The sequence below is a fragment of the Sinocyclocheilus rhinocerous genome, unplaced genomic scaffold (assembly GCF_001515625.1).
Source record: "Sinocyclocheilus rhinocerous isolate Xijiao unplaced genomic scaffold, SAMN03320098_v1.1 scaffold137, whole genome shotgun sequence".
NCBI classification, from domain to species: domain Eukaryota; kingdom Metazoa; phylum Chordata; class Actinopteri; order Cypriniformes; family Cyprinidae; genus Sinocyclocheilus; species Sinocyclocheilus rhinocerous.
This window is the reverse complement of record NW_015633537.1, coordinates 270,176-287,001: the sequence shown is the minus strand read 5'-3', so window position 1 is coordinate 287,001 and position 16,826 is coordinate 270,176. Positions and strand designations below refer to the sequence as shown.

The window sequence follows — 16,826 nt, the reverse complement described above, 5'->3', positions numbered from 1 at the left end:
CAGATTATATTTTATTTCCTTAACACATTTACAAACACTGGCTCAATCTGGTTACGAAAATTCTCCTAAATGGTAATAAGTAGTTGTAAATCACTCGCCGCAGTAGCTGTCTTCCGGTCCTTAGAGCTTGGAAAGTTTTCTTTATAATTTACAGCAATACTTGAGAGAGAGATTGTTTTGGGCATTGTAACAAAAATATACCCAAATGAATAAAAATCAAATCAAGAAAACTTGTATCGATACCTAGCCATATAATTCACCACACTTTGTCACAAAACACACACACACACACACAAATGACAGTTCATGTAACTGAGCCAAATGTCTTACACGCGCGCACACACACACACACAAAGTTGGATTACAAATAAATCACTTAGGCTAGTATTTATCTCTTAAAATCTGACGTACTGGAGTGCCCAGATTATATTTTATTTCCTTAACACATTTACAAACACTGGCTCAATCTGGCTACGAAAATTCTCCTAAATGGTAATAAGTAGTTGTAAATCACTCGCGGCAGTAGCTGTCTTCCGGTCCTTAGAGCTTGGCAGGAATGTTCAGATATTACCCTGACACACACAAATACACACACTCTGATGCAAGCTGCTTGCTGGAACACATTAAGATGGTATAAGAGAGAATGAGTGTGCATTGTGGTCAGGTCAGGTGAAATGAAATACTTGAAATAATGAAATACTAATTAGGAAAAGAGGAAACAAAAGCAACTATTTCTATTCATTTCCATTTATTTACTGTAACACATACAATATTTGTAACCTGCACTAGAATAATGACATATTTGAATGAGCAATAGGTCAAAGACAGACCAAGAGAGAGGAAGAACGTAGTAGAACAGAATGAAGATGGAGGATAACCCACGCAAAAAGGAACGTTTTAGAGGGTGGGCAAGTCTTTCCATACTCTCTGGGCCCTATCACCCCCCTTTCCTTGCGTCTCATCTGTTCATCTCATGAGCATGTTAACATTTTGCAGACTTCAGTTCAGTCTGTTAAAGCACACGTATACAAACACAGGAATGCTGACCATCACGCTCTTAGTCGGCTTTAACATTCTTTCCTCACCTGTCATTGTATGTGTCTTGTCTGTATCTCAAACCATCACTTCCCAGTCTGTCTCAAAAAATATTTTTTTGCTCGGAAAAAAAAAGTAAGAATTTACATAAGCAAAACTTTGTAGAGAGTAAGATTCATTTTCAGACAATATATCTTGAAGGGTTTTTTTTGTGTGTATTTATGTATGTATTTATGAATGAATGAATGAATGAATGAATGAATGTAATAGAATTTGGCAAGATTTAGTCTTAAAAAAAGAAGAAAAAAATCCCAGTAAGAAAATTGGATGATGAGGGTAACTTTTACTTATTTTGTCTTCTGGGAAACATGTAAGTATTTTATGTAGCTTCTGAAGGGCAGTACTAAATGAAAAAATATGATATTTACAAAATAAGAAAAATGTACACATCATCATCCTGTTCAAAAGTTTACACCCCTTAGGGCTCTTAATGCATTGCACTGCCTTCCTGAGCATCAGTAAATATTGTACGTTTTGTAATAGTTGTGTGTGAGTCCCTCAATTGTCCTCAGTGTGAAACATGGATCTCAAAATCAAAGTCACCTTTTGGAAAGGAGTCAAAAATGCAGAAGATGCTGGAAAACCAAAGAATAAAGGACCTGTAGGATTTTTTTCTGAAGAACAGAGGGCAGCTGAAATGCTTCAGACAAACAAGGGACTCATGAACAACTATCACAAAACATAAAAACAATCTTCGATCATCATTAGTATTCAAAGATATATTCTTTAAAAACAAGCCTTTTTTTTACAGAACATTTTAAAACATCTTTATTTAAAGAGATGTGTTGCTGCAGAACAAGCCAAAAATATACATTTTTTTATTGTGGTATATGCCACATTTTATTTTATTGTTTGACTTCCATCTCTTTTTCCATCTCTCTGTCTTTCACCGCCTCTCCATCTCTCTTTATCTCGGCGGAAGAGTAGGTGTTGCAGGAGAGGGCTAAACATAAACCGGGGGCTGCAAAACAATAACAAAAACAAGCGGATGGAACCAGGAGTGAAATATGTAAACAGGTATGGTCACTAGTATGGTATCTCTCTCTCTCTCTCTCTCTCTCTCTGAGAAACTTCAGCAAGGGCAGCTGAAAAAGAACTAAAGACTGATGGGACAATAGAAAAAAACAAGACAACAAGCATGAGTGGAGCTATTTTTAGCGCATTCTTTGTAGCTAAAAAAAGACACCCAGGAGACATTGGGCATTCTCAATGTCTTTGTCAGGCTCGTCTGATAGCTCACAAGAGAGAAGCGTCATAAGCAGCCAAAGGCCAAACTCATCACCCTCCCCTTTACTGGAGACCTTCTGTTACACATGCACTGCACCCTCCCCTTACTGGACCCCCTTTTGCTACCCTCCTGCGTCACAGAGGGCTAACTGAAGGACTGTGTGTTTTCTAAGGGAGAAATCTCACTGTTCAAAAACAGAGGAAAGGGAAAGTAAAGATAAAGCAGGATGAGATACGATGGACGGCTGATGTCGGCTGACAGAGAGACAGTGGGAAGGCGAGAAAGAGGGTCAGAACGTATCTACAAGAGGAGACAAAAGATCCTGGAATGCTCCAACGTCATCGGATTGTCCCACTGACTGGGTTTTCATTGTGACCCCAGTGATATGAAAGAGGGAAACCTTTGGAGGGCATTCTCATTCTCTCGGTTGTGTGACTAATGCCAACCAACATCCGTACCGCTTACAAAAATGTGCCATTTAGTCCCACGCTGAATCGGCTCAAAAAACAAAGACCACTAATCTCTACTTTCCAACAACTTGGGCATTTCCATTGTGTGTTAAGCAATGATCCTCCTTATGTCTTCCCATCTAAGAGAGTTCCATAAGACTTGCTATGTGAAGTATAGCCTATAATCACTTAATATAATCCGAACTAGAGCAAATAATCAAAAAACATCCTTCCTTTGTACCAAATATCATCTCAGTTTTTCGTGAGCAGTTGTACCAGTATTTTAGGGAGGGACCGTTATCATTGTGCCCCTCAGAAGGCCATTGAGCTACTACACACTGTTTGACAGCAACCTCTTATGCCAGTCTCTTCATAGGCACCGTAGTCTTTAGTAGACCGGGCTGTCAGCAACTCATTGTTTGGTAACTCGTGTTTTGTCTTGCGAGCTGTAATCATGTGGGGTCTGATGCCACCCTCATGGTGGTTCTGGCTCTTTGCCTGTGCTGCCACAGATTTGCCAGTGGTTCTCTTTGCTGAACATGGATGTGTGTTTCTCCACTAGCTCAATGTTTTCATATTCAGTTATTTTCTCACTCATCACTTACACTCTGGAGCTGCTGGTAGATCCAGCACAGACAACATCAAAGGACCGCTTTCTCACTTGTCAATCAATCATGCACTTAGCTAAAACTCATTTTACTGCTTAAGATGAGGCTTTAAAATAAAACAACTATCCAGTCAATTTTTTTTTATTCAGATGCCCAGTTTCAGTCAATAACAACAGAGACTGTGGAAAAGGACCTAAAAACAATGCCACAAGAATGCAAGCTGTGAATGCAGTGCTAACAAATTTATTAGACTATTTATTGACCCTAATTGGGTATCTAAATAAAAAAAGAATAATAATAAAGTGCTTTTCTATTTTTTTCTGCCTTTTTTGTAAAACAGTACATTTTAAAATTCATGGAAATTTACAAATACTATTGTGACTAAGGAGTTTACACATATTTGGTGGATTACAGAAACATAAAAAAAAAGATTTTGGTAATCACCAATACTGTTAGTTTAGGGCAGCTGTGGCACAGACCTTACATTGGGTGGTAGTGGTCTAATAAATTTAAGCACCGTCTGTGTGTGTGTGTGTGTGTATGTATACACACACGCACGACTTCACACACCATCTTGCATATGGATAAAAGCCTCTGCTAAATGAATAAATGTAGATCACAGGAAGCAAGAACTCCTGAGGTTCAGTTAATATAACTCAACTAAAATAACACAAATATTCGTCTAATGTTTGTCCTGAGATGCATGAAAGAAAGAAAAAAGAAAGCCATCATTTATTCACCCTCATGTCATTCCAAACCAACAATGCTTTCTTTCTTCTGTGGAACACAAAATAAATTATTTTGAAAAATATATTTTTTGTCCATACAAGGAGAGTCAGTGGGATCCAATTTTGTTTTGGGACCACAGGCTTACATTTTATGGACTTGTTTTGGACTCCGCAGAAACAAAAAACGTGACAATTATTTAATGACAAATTTAAATTTAGGCTTTTATTCATAAACATTGATCAATGCACATACATAGAGCTCATCAAATATGGTAAACGGAGGATGAAATGTGTGCTTTCTTGATGAGCAAGACCCCATGAGGTTTGTTCTCGGGCGTCACGTAAGCATGGTTGAGCGTATTTGATATGCTCTGTGTGCTGACTAACGTTTATAATGTAAACAAATGTGAATTCACTCAAGTGAATAAAAGTCTAAATTAAATCTGTCTTTTACTGTCTGTTCATTAATTTTTTGAAGCATCAAAGTTTTGGCATAATGGACTTTCAATGGAGGGAAAGAAATCTCTCAGGCTTTATTAAAAATATCTTTCAATTGTTTTCCAAACGAAACTTTCATGGTGTTCGGAATGACATGAGAGTCATAAATATAAGACAGAATTTAATAGTTTGGGTGAACTATCTATTTAAAAGTGCCCTCTGGACAGAATAAGTGAATATACACATAGCTATTTCAGCAGGCCATGAAAAACAACCTTATTACTTAAAGGTCAGTCTCATGTAACAGGAAGTCAGAGTTTACGGTACGAACGGTCAGTTTCACATTCCGAAGGTGAAGCAATCCCACTCCATCTTACTCATTCACTTTCCCTCTCTGTGTTTGTCAGTGAAATGTATTTTATGTCGTAATGACCATTCTATATTTACACATCTGTTTACATGGCCAGTTAGCCTCCCACGGTCAAGAAGGTCAATGAAGCACAACGTCCTCATCCTAAAAAGTCCTTTAATACCACCCACTCAGCGCCTCTCTATCTCCTGCTCGAGACGCTCCATTAAACATCTTCATACACACACACACTCCATCACATTTCATCGTCTTATCCTTGTAGGTATGAAAGGAATGTGAGGAATGGCAGAGTCATTGATAGAGGGAATTTCCCTGAAGGACAGCAGACAAGTAAAAAAAGTATGAAGACACACAGACAGTGGGGAAAAGGGGGCGGATGAAGGAATGGAGGATTAGAGGAAGGGCAGAGGTGAGGAAGACAGCAAAGAAGAGTCAAATCTTTGATGAAGAAAACAGACACTCAACGGTACAGTAGGGCAGCATTACTCAAACATTTGTAACTGGATCAGTCTCACCAACCTCAGCATGACTCAACCTGAATTAATCAGTGACAGCTCCTCTAACGCTCCGTTTGTCTGTCACCAAGCTACCAATGATGTCAGATCAGAGTCTTTACCTGTAACAAACAATCCACTGGACTTTCATTGCAAATCACATTGAGCCTACAGGTGACTCCTGCACAGGCCGCCCACCTTGACCTCAAGTTCACCCCAGAATTACATTGAGAGGCAGGTCAATGACAAATAAGAATATAGTATAAAACATGTCTTAGAAATGTCTTACTTTTGTTGGTTAAAAAAAAAGAAAAGAAAATTTTGTACTAAAAACTTTTGTGCTGAGTTTCAACTGAATGACCTTAAAACTGTCATGTGGTGTAACCATCAAATAAAAAGTAATAAGTTAAAATATATTCCTTACACCTTGAAAACATGCTTTTATGAAATACTCAGCAATGTAAAATTTTTGTAGAAATACCATACAGTAATAAATTAATTCAGAAATATGATGTTTTCGAGGAACAGCACCACATGACTACATTTTACATCCTGAACTATCCTTGTCATGTCAGAAAACGGTCAAATTATCTGATATTTTGAAATAGCTATTGATGTATTTTGGTTGATTTGACAGACAAACATTTTTTAATTAACACTATTTTAACAAACCTGAAATAATAATAAAAGATTCTTTTCAAGAATTTAATGCTTTTAATGAGTGAAACATTATGACATCAAGATTTTTATGACTTAATGCCCCTAAACATATCGAAACATTGTTTGTATGATTTAAGGTATTTTTGAATCAATTAATAGATCTGAACCAAAAAAAAGAGAGTGTTTTGATAAACTTACACAATATGGGCAAGAATGAAAGCAAAAAAAGAAAAAAAGAAGAGGGATTGGATTACAGGACCGCCGGGGTTGATTTCCCCCTGTTTCCTGGCGTTACATCATCATTTGAACTGCGCCGGGCCTTAAGCAAGCACATGCCATATGCCTCCCACCCAGAACACACACAGCCTTGACAAAAGAGACATGAGTCTCTCTATATTTGGGCCGAATGTGTATAGATCAGTTCTGGGAGGAGTTTGGGAAAAGACAGAGACTGATTCGGAACAGCAGCTAGCTAAAGCTGCCGTATGACTGCGGTCATCTGGATAAATGCAAGAAGTAGTGAGTAAGAGAGAAAAAGAGACATAAATGGCCATACCCTCTTTAGATAATGTAATATTGTTGAACAGAATGGGAGGAAGAAACAACTATGTCATCTCCTGTTAAGACTTAAAGGATGAAAGCAAGAATGAAGGAACCCTAATGTTTTCTTTACCCTAGCAGCCACTGATGTGGAGAGAAAGCTGTCATTTGGCTCAGTGTCAAGCTCCGCCCACTGAATGATCTACAAATGGCACGCTGTAATTTACTTGAATGAGAACGCATCACTGGAGTTTAACAGGTGATGTCAGAGGGCTTTCCAAGATCACACACAGAAATGCTGACACACACACCCTACTGCATGCTGCCATTCACAAAGAGTCCTATTGAAGAGATTTTTCATATATAAAACAATGCTATAAAACACACAAGTACCCAAGCTTTACTTACTAATTACAGTATATACAGCACACCTGCTTTACTGTTTACAGGACCATTATGATTTCAAGTAGACAATGGAAGAAAAGCAGTGTGAAATGTTATGACAGTAATAAAGACAGATTGTTTCCTCCACCATCGTGAGTACTGCCAACTTTGCCTCATACATACTCAATACATTAAAATGTATTAAAATGTAATTTTACTAATCAATAATTTAACTTGTTTGTCAGTACAAATACCTAAACATCCTTAAAAACAAAATACATTTACTTTGAAAGCAAAACTGCTTCAGATATTAGGACTAAATTCTTGAATCAAGTAGAATTTTTCTCTGTATATCAGCAGAAACATTAATTTTCATTAATAGAAATCCTTATAATCGTGTTTAATGCGTTTACTGACGTTTTTGATCAATTTAATGCATCCTAAAATCTTACTGACCCCAAACTTTTGAAGGTAGCAGATATATTCTCTAATAAACAAGTCTTAATATCTCAGGGTTTGAAATGCCGGTGCCAATGCCTGTCATCAAAATGATTGCTTATATAACCTCCCAGAAATGTCTATATATATAATATGATGTTGCTCACAGGCATATGCACCTAATTAGTAATAAACTTAATAGTAATTCATTTAATAGTGGCTTTACCAGTGGCTACAACATCCATTTTTATTTTGCACCACTTTCCCATGGGATGAAAACACTGTTCAATTCGCAAATTGTTTTAGCTCCATTTCTATTTTCTACAAAAATTGAGTTTGCGACTTGGACGCAAACAGCATCTGCCATCATCATGCTTGCTTTGGATTGGTCATGCCACTAAAGCTCACTGAAATGAATTGAAAACAGAGAGAGTAAGAGAGAAGCAGAAAGTGAGAGTGGCCCAGCGCCTGTTCTCAGACAGTGAGTGATGCCATTAGCTTCAAACACAGTGAAGAGGTTAAGTACCTATTATGGGATTGTGGAGGCGTAATAAGGGTTGATGGAGTAGACGCTGGCTTGCCACCACAACCAGGGCCCAGAGATCCCCACACTCTCTGTAAGAGAGTAAGAGAGAGAGAGAGAAAGAAAGAGTGAGAGCTCCCCTTCGGTCCCTTTTCTCCCCTCTCTGACACTAATATGGAAAAAAACATGTTTTGAGTGAATACGAATGCAAATATTATTCTTCCTGACTATTACCACTGCAAGCACCTCTGCGCGGGCAGCCAAAGCACTGGACAAAAAGGCCAAAGACTTTCTCAGCGCCTTCAAAGAGAGCCTACATAAAATAAACACCGCCATCAGATTATAGCCCCTAACATGGCTCAGTGTTAGGCCGAGGCCTCGCACACAACTGCCTGGTAAGTGTGGGGTCCACTCAGTCAACACGATGACGCAGAACGGAACAAAAGCACGACAGAAAAAGCAGATCTGTCGGAACACAGCCCCAACCCGCAGCACAGCTGACCCCTCTGCCGCTGCCCAGACCCAGAGCGGAGGAGAGACGAGGGGATAAGAGGAGCACGGAGGACAAATGAGCTGGGATGGCCAAAGGGGTTGAGCAGGGAGTCGCGGTGTGGTGTGCGTTTTGGACGAGACCCCTAAACCCGAGACCAGAGCGGAGACTTCCAGGGAAGGCAAACCTGAAAGAGAGCAAATATAAAACAGAGGGAGGGGCAAGGAAAGGTGGGGAGAGAAATGCAGAGCAAAGGTTAGGGTGGAGTGAGAGAAGCTAGATGAGAGGTAAAGGGACATCTGAGCGAGTGATGTTTAGACATCCAACGAGAGCGTCACCGGTGGATAACCTCTTGGTATGGCATCACAGGGCTCTTCTATTACGGTGGGCAGCGATGACGTAATCCGCCTGGCAGCAGGAGAAAGTGAATCAGTCCCAGAAGAGAGCTTGGGTGTTTCACTCATCCCGTGTCTAACCCCAAACCTACACACAGTCTCTCTTTCCCATACGTGCACACACACTGACTATGAACACACACACAGTCCATTTCATATTTCTCTATTACACATCAAGGATTCGCTTCTGTAAGAATGTAAATGAATACTGACACGTGTTCACGCCCTCTTCACTCACAGATAGAAATACACATACAAATATGCAAGGATAGATTTTCTCTCTCTCTCTCACACACACACAAACACACACTGACTTTGTCAGAGTAGAGTAGGAAACTCAGGGCAGCTCAACCTCATTGACCGCACTGGCTGCAGACACATCTACTGCGCACACACGTCTCCATTTATACTATTCGCCATCTTTAGCTGTTAACATAATGAAGAGAATTTGTAATTAAAGTCAAATTTTGTAAATAGATGTCTGGAACTAAGTGTGCAGCACATTTTTAACTAAAACTAATAAATAATAATGTTAGATATAAACTCTTAAATTCCTGAAAAATGCATCAGACTGGATATTAAAGATTTTAAAAACTGAAATGGTTATTAGGTTTTTAAAATCTGCTCTGACAACTTACTTTCAAAAGTTATTCGGGAATCAAACTGAGATGACAAAACTTTAAAACAAGGTGCATCAATATATCAAGCCATGCCACAAAATTAATAAAACTTTCATAAATAAAATATTTTTACATATTGGTATTTACTTCTTGTATGTAGGCAAAACTGTCATCTACAACTATCAGGACACAAGGGTTCTTCTGCGCCATTCAGAACTGGAATTAAAAATGCCTTTAAAACTCCACTTCAGTTACTGAATTTGAATTTAAATTGAAATAGAAACAGGATGTAGAATTCCAATTAGATAGATAGATAATTCTGAATTTCTGTGATTGATTTCTGAATGAGAATTTTAAACCTCATGGTATTTTTGTTTCAGTTCTGTTTTGTATATTCTGTTTAGAGTATATCAATCTTAAGTTTTGTTATCCTTGAACAAGAGATAAGATATTACACTCAGAAGTTAAGGAGCAGCTGGTGGCCTGAAGGTTCAGGTGATTTGGTTCACAGTCTGGAAAGCCCCATGTTGCTTCAGAATGGGGACTCATTGAGAAAGCAGATTAAGACTGTCGGAGTGTACACACATGCTTGTGTCTGAAAATGTGAACAAGCATATAAACAATTATACAGCTCTGCCGTTCACGCTCAGAGACACAGTTAGTCCACAAGAGTGAACACACACATCCCGACACATACAGAGACCCTCCCTTTTTCTCTTTCCTGACTCAGCGGTTTTGTAGGAAACCTGTGTTGCTTTGAAGAGGCAAGAATCTATCATTACTTGAGAGATGTAGAAAGAAAGAAAGCAAGCAGCAAGAATAAGTGCTCCATTGTCTACCCAGTCACCCCTCCTTCCCCCTTTGCCTTCGAAAAAATAATTGTGTTGTCCTAATTACAGAGAGGAACTTCAACAGGTGCGGGGATCTGCACCTGGAGGAATGGGTGTATGTCAGTGTGCGCGTGTGTGTGTGTGTGTTGAGTCCATGAGCAATGCAGACACACTTTTAAGGAGAGGGCAGACAGTGACACAGAAAGAGGATGGGGAGGCTGACTGTTCACATCAACACCGGCATCACTGACCCATAGCTGTATGACCAGTATGCCTGAAAAACATCTTTACTGCTTTAATCCAAATAATAATCATCAATTATTCCATGATGAATGGATAGTTCAAAACAGCCCCTAGACAGTCTCGCTCATAAACCACACAGATTTGCAAATCAGAAGTCGTATAGTAGCTAACTTAATTGATTAAATTTCCACCACAGGGAGGCTGAATCATGACTCACACAAATCTGCCACCGATTTGAGACGATGACATGGCGCGGATGATGGGGGTTTAGGACAAACGAGGGCTGCTGCCGCTGGCTGGACGAATTAAAAATCGGAGTGATGTAAACGGATCTCACGGGATCCCATTCTTACCGTAAAAACGGCATAATGAAACAATTGACAGGAAGGGAAGGAGATCTGGCACGCTGTCAAGATACAACGCGGAAAAGACAACACGCTTTTACAATAAATGTGGATTAAAGGCTTGTTATGACGTCAGTGAACTTCTTGGGAATTTTTTTTTCATATCCTCAAAAACATGAAAATCTAAACAAATGAAGCAAGGATGGGCTTGACGCCACTTCCATTCCACGCTTCGTTTAGGTCAAGAACAGTAAGTGTTTATTGTCGAACGTCACTGCGAGTGAGAAGGTTGTTTTATCAGGAATAAGAAACTCGACAGTAGCCTGTGAAATGTGCTCCCTCCGTCACAACATAGTTCTATCTACAGTAAATATACACTTCAAGTTCAAACAACACTTAACCCTGGGTTAGGCAACGTTTCACACTTGTAAAGGGGTTTAGCACCACTTTCAACCCTGGGTTATGACATTAATTAGCAGCCCTTTAGCGGAGTAGAACAATGCAGTTTTTCGATATAAACATAACGTTACGCCTTACTGACGTGTTTGACCGTTGCGCGTCATTTGCAGCGCCCTTGCGCTTGACGCGACGTTCCAAAATGTTAAAAGAAGTTCAAACAAACATACATAACGTTTTTAGACCTCTTGCGTTCTTAAATTCCAACATATGACTTTCACGTCTGTGCGTGCACAGAATGGACAGACAACTGACTATAAACCGCGTCATTGCTTACCTCATTAAATATTCATATGATTTGTTCAATCAAAGAAACTTTCTCGCACTGTGTTTAGTCTCCATATTTTAGGAAACTGTTACATCCGTTAACTGGGGTAAAGAGAACGTATTGTGTGTTTGCTTTTTTAATTGTTTGAAACTTAACTCAACCAGAACAGATTTACCTTTTCAGAGATGATCAGACAGGTGAAGCATCCGTCATGAGTTGTATTCGTCCAATCACTGTTGTCGACCTCATTAATATGTAAATGAGAACATTAATCCTGGGTGTAAACGTAGAATTTTTCTACCCTGAATTAATTAGGCAACTAGCTCATGGTAAACATGAACTGTATGAACAGTATGACACACTGGATTACCCTTAATTAGCCTATGTTTACCCAGGCGTCGAGCTAGTAGGCCTATCTAAATGCTATATTACCTTTACAAATATTTACCATTGTAACCATAGGTTACGCCAAACACCATAGAGTTATTACTGCAATAAAATAGTGTTAACTTTGGTATATAGTTGAACCGTCATCAAATAAAGAATTTTAAAAGAAGATAAATAAATCCCATATGTATTTATTATGGTTTTCAGTAGTAACAATAACTATAGTAACTGTGGTATTTAGGCGTCAACTAGTCATGTGGTTGCGCCGGTAAATGTTCATAAGGGCACCTGCAAGTGTCAGTATTTCCACTATGAACAGTTGATAAATATAAGTTATTCAATAAGTATTAACAAGTAATATATTAAACAAGTATTTTTATTATTTTTTTACTTCTAGAACACAACTTATATTAACAATATATATCTATATCTATATATATATAACATTTTCAGGATACTGATCCTCATTATTAATGTTAGTCATGATAAGTGATATGAATTTTTACTGGTGACCAGTGGAGTTTTGCTCTAACTAATCGTTGAGTCCATTGCGATCATGCCACCCAGTGTTGATTAATAGAACAGCAGGTGGCCACTACTTTTCCCAACAGCCTCTCACAAAATGTATGAGAATCTATCAATAAAAAAACATGCCAGTAGGTTAAATGTAAGTTTTATTTATTACAGAATGTGGTAAAAAAAAATTATCAATGCAACTGATGTATCTGATCATAACTTATTTACTAAGATTAACAGTGGAAAAAACCTACAGAACATTTGAATACTGTGTAAAATAACAGGCTGGCATTTATCATTGCAACCAGGCAATTTATCTCATCTAACATAAACCTTTAAAGTAACTAATGCAATGAATTATACATAGTCATAATGAAGTCAGTGCATTAAAATCCAACAGATGTGCTTGACAGGCAAACAAAAAAAAAAAACACAAAAGAAGGAATATCATCTGATATGAATATCTACTAGTGTCTAAAGACTGGTAGTTTCTCTATGTGAGAACTGGATAATGTTCATAATTTGACAACTGGAATGAATTAATGTTATGAATTAATGTTACAATCTAGTCCGCTGATTAGCAGGAAGTTCATCCTGGTCGAGCCCCCACAGGAATGTTCGCAGGCGTGTCACTTCCTTCATTAGCTCGGGGCTTGGGATTGGCTGATTCAGGTCCAGCCGAGGTGTCTCATTAGGCAGGATAAGAGGAGGATGGTCCAAAAAACTCTCAAAAATATCTTAGAATATGTGAATAATATTAAAGACAAAAAAAAAATTACGTATAATATAAAAATAATACATTAAATGTGATATACACTACAGTTTTAGGGTCTGTACGATTTGTGTAATGTTTTTGAAAAAAGTATTTTATGCTCACTATGGCTGTATATATTTGATTAAAAATACCATAAATATATTTGATTACAATTTAATTTTCTATTTTAATATATTTTAAAATGTAATTTGTTCGTGTGACGGTGAAGCTGAATTTTCAGCATCATTACTCCAGTCTTCAGTGTCACATTATCCTTTGGAAATTATTCTAATATGCTGATTTGCTGCTCAATAAAAATTTCTTATTATTATCAATGTTGAAAACAGTTGTGCTGCTTAGGCCTAAAATTTTTGTAGATTCTTTAAATAATAAAAAGATTAAACTTACTGGCTCCAAAACTTCTAAACAGTAGTGTATATTATATAAGTAGGTATAAAATAGTTTGACAGGCATATTATCAATATTATATAAGAATATGTTGATTTATTTAGGTTGTTACTCACCACCTCCGAGTTCGATACCGAGAAGCGGAGCCCATGAAGATGGTGGGGCTCTCGTTGGTCCAAGCTTATAATGAGTGAGAAGATGGTGAAGCTGGGAAGGACTTAGCAAGGGATGTTCTTCCTGTAAACTTGACCAGGATGACTGAAAAAAAAAACACAGAGTGATAAATTATAGACGTGAAAAGCATTGCGTTCTTTACATATTCAGTGCATGGGGTCAGTTTGTTCTCAAACTCTCACCTGAATAAGGCGGGTCTTAGGTATGCACAGGAAGTTGACCGTAACTGATAGCTTCTTTAGAAACTCTGACGCAATATCTCCAAGGCCTGCTCCTTGTAGCCAGTCTAAGACCAGGTCCAGATTTGTTCGAATTTGAACCGCACGTGACCAAGAGAATAGACTATCTTTAAAAGATTGAAGAAACAAATCATTTTAAACCTCAGACTTGCATTTGTGCTGGTCGTCCAGCCATAAACTCATTGCCATCATATCCTGCTGTCATCGCTGCCCGAAACCATGCGCAAACCCAACTGTGTTTATGAAAGACTGTAAATTCTCACCTCTCTCCAAGAGTGTGTTGAGAAGAGACGTGTTTGTGAAGAAGAAGAGGTAGCCAAATGTTTGGGAGGTTAGCGGTGGAGAGAGGCAAGCTTCTCGGGAGAGCTGCAGAGAGCAGCGATACACTTCCACCAGTCCAGCGACGGTGGGCGGCAAAGTGGAGACGTCTTCTTCCTCATCTCCTTGCCCTTCATTACCAGCTCTGTCCTTTGCTCCCGCTTTTCCTTTCTTCTTCTCCTCACTGGAGAACGGGTTAGTGTCTAACAGTGCTGGGAGCAAGGAGTATAACGTCTGATCGAGAGAGGAAAATGAGTTTGAAATAAATGAAATGCTTTAAGCATACATGTGCCATTCAAGTACCCCTAATGCACACTGATGCACTCTCACCTTGGTCAGATGGTAAACACACTGCTGAAAGGTGTGCATAATGACATCATCCAGCTGTGCCAGCGCCTCAGAACAGGTGTCCATATCAGCTGAGAGAACGGGGTCACCCGGGGCTACAGGTTATGATGTGACAAACCATAAAGAGACACAACATAAACCATCCCAAGTGACCTGGTAGTTATTAACATGTACAATATAATATCATGTGACAAGTACATTTTGACATTTGACAAAGATTTTGACTATGTTTATTTCATGAACTGCTTGTATTTGAGTTGTATGAGCCATGAGTTAGTATAGGTTGAATATTGTAATTCTATTCAAAGTTGAGGCTTATTTCACAGTGCAAAATTTTTGCTTAGACTAGCAGGTATACTAAAATAAACAAGATGGCATAATAAGAGATGAGAGAAAACTGATTTAGTCTAACAAAAGACATAACACGTCTACAGCAGAAGATACGGCACGTTATGCAACAACACAAGTATTTTTTGTTTTGAGAAAACATGCTGTAATTGCCGATCTCTCACTAACCTTCAAATTCCCATTCTTTTTCCATGGCTTCAACTTTGACCTGAAAGAAGTTGAGGAGCTCCGTGGCATTGGACATCCAGAACATGAGAGGTCGAAGGTCAGAGGAGAGCTTCTGCATGCTTGGTGGAGGAAGTTCAACATCGGCCTCTGCTGAGCTGAACACACATCAAAAAAACATTAAACCTCAGCATAGGGCACAAAATTCACACATTTATTTATACATACATTAGTTTAAATGATTGCTTTCATACTACTTTACATATATATATATAATTTTTTTATTAAATTAAATAAATGAAATGAAAACAAATGAAATATATAATATATAATACAATTTACAATTTAATTCTATGAATTTATATAATTATATAATTTCTTTAAATAGAAAGTATATATTCTAGGCATGCACAGGCATTTCACAGTAAAGGATTATTTAAAGAATGGCAAAACACTAGTTCAGTGCTGGGTAAGGTGAGAGGAATTTGTTGTTTACAGGCCTGTCACTGAGCAACAATGTTTGAACAGTGTATACAGATCTAGTACAGCATGGAGAGGTAGTGCAGGTTCTTACTTTTGTGTTGGATGTTTGTCACCGAACTCTTTAATTTTGTCCTGAAAGATGAATAATGGAACAGACAGGGAGAGAGAGAGAGATTAAAGCAGACTCGGATGAATGCATGGGCGGGAGTGTTTGGCTGATGTGTCCGGACAATGACAGCACATTTTCCAAACGGGTGGAAATGACATCAGTCAACCTCTGTTTACAAACTACGGTGAAATTCCAGTGAAAGCCCATCTGTGTCTGCAGCTGTGGCTCCTCAACCACAGCTTCACAGTGCAGAGAGAGAGTCCATTTTAAAACACTCTCAGATAAACTATTAGTGTTTGTTGTGTGTTTTAACCGTTAGTCCAGTTTTATCTCTGCAGTGGTTTGACAAAACATCAAAGTGGGCAGAAGAAGTGTTAAGAACAGTGACAGCCTGTTCAAATCATGTCATGTTCATTATAACCTTTGTAGTCCAATTGCTGTCTCAGTGCTGTTATATAACAGCCCAGCCCTGTACTTTACTTAACTCCTAATAAAGGTTGTGGCTTTACACTTCATGATTTCATGATATTTCATATCATCTATTCTAGACCAGCGGTTTCCAAACTATTCTGCCCCATTAGTAAAACTCGAGCAACTCTTCATCAACACAAATAAAATAAAATCTAATCACTTTATTATCACACCAAACCAGACATAAGTTTCTTTTACCTCATTTTATGGATATAATTTAGCATGACTATCATTAATGTTACTAAAATAACTATTATTACAGTGATTCGCTTAAAAACAAATCTGGAAATGTACTTTAAGACCCAGAAGTATTTGTCATAATTGCATTTAGTTTGGTATTGGTTTGATAGTCAGACATCTGATAGGATGAAAATGACAAAACATAAATACTTTCCTTAGAAAAAGAAATGTGTTAAGCCTTTAATTAAAAAAAGTACAAGAGTAATGTTTTAATTATTAAAATAATAATTATTTAATTATTAAACCAATATATTTTGCTTATATA

General features: G+C 38.1%; 1 protein-coding gene and 1 long non-coding RNA gene across 3 annotated transcripts in view; both read right to left on the bottom strand.

The window, feature by feature from the left end:
* Nucleotides 1-1,970: 1,970 nt before the first annotated feature.
* LOC107744311 (uncharacterized) lies at nt 1,971-11,733 on the bottom strand. The gene is made up of 3 exons (XR_001640469.1): nt 11,611-11,733; nt 7,959-8,047; nt 1,971-2,056 (listed from the first exon to the last, which is right to left on the bottom strand). It is a non-coding gene; the product is annotated as an uncharacterized LOC107744311 (long non-coding RNA).
* Nucleotides 11,734-12,764: 1,031 nt separating this feature from the next.
* The window catches only part of LOC107744292 (ras-interacting protein 1-like), a 15,113-nt gene continuing 11,051 nt past the window's right edge, over nt 12,765-16,826 (bottom strand). For both annotated transcript variants that reach the window (XM_016557850.1, XM_016557851.1), the window contains exons 10-16: nt 15,833-15,873; nt 15,262-15,416; nt 14,728-14,840; nt 14,343-14,631; nt 14,023-14,186; nt 13,783-13,924; nt 12,765-13,241 (exon numbers count right to left, since the gene is read on the bottom strand). In XM_016557850.1, the coding sequence (XP_016413336.1) occupies nt 13,063-13,241; nt 13,783-13,924; nt 14,023-14,186; nt 14,343-14,631; nt 14,728-14,840; nt 15,262-15,416; nt 15,833-15,873 (1,083 nt within the window). In that variant the 3' untranslated portion in view covers nt 12,765-13,062. The remainder of the gene's footprint in view (nt 13,242-13,782; nt 13,925-14,022; nt 14,187-14,342; nt 14,632-14,727; nt 14,841-15,261; nt 15,417-15,832; nt 15,874-16,826) is intronic.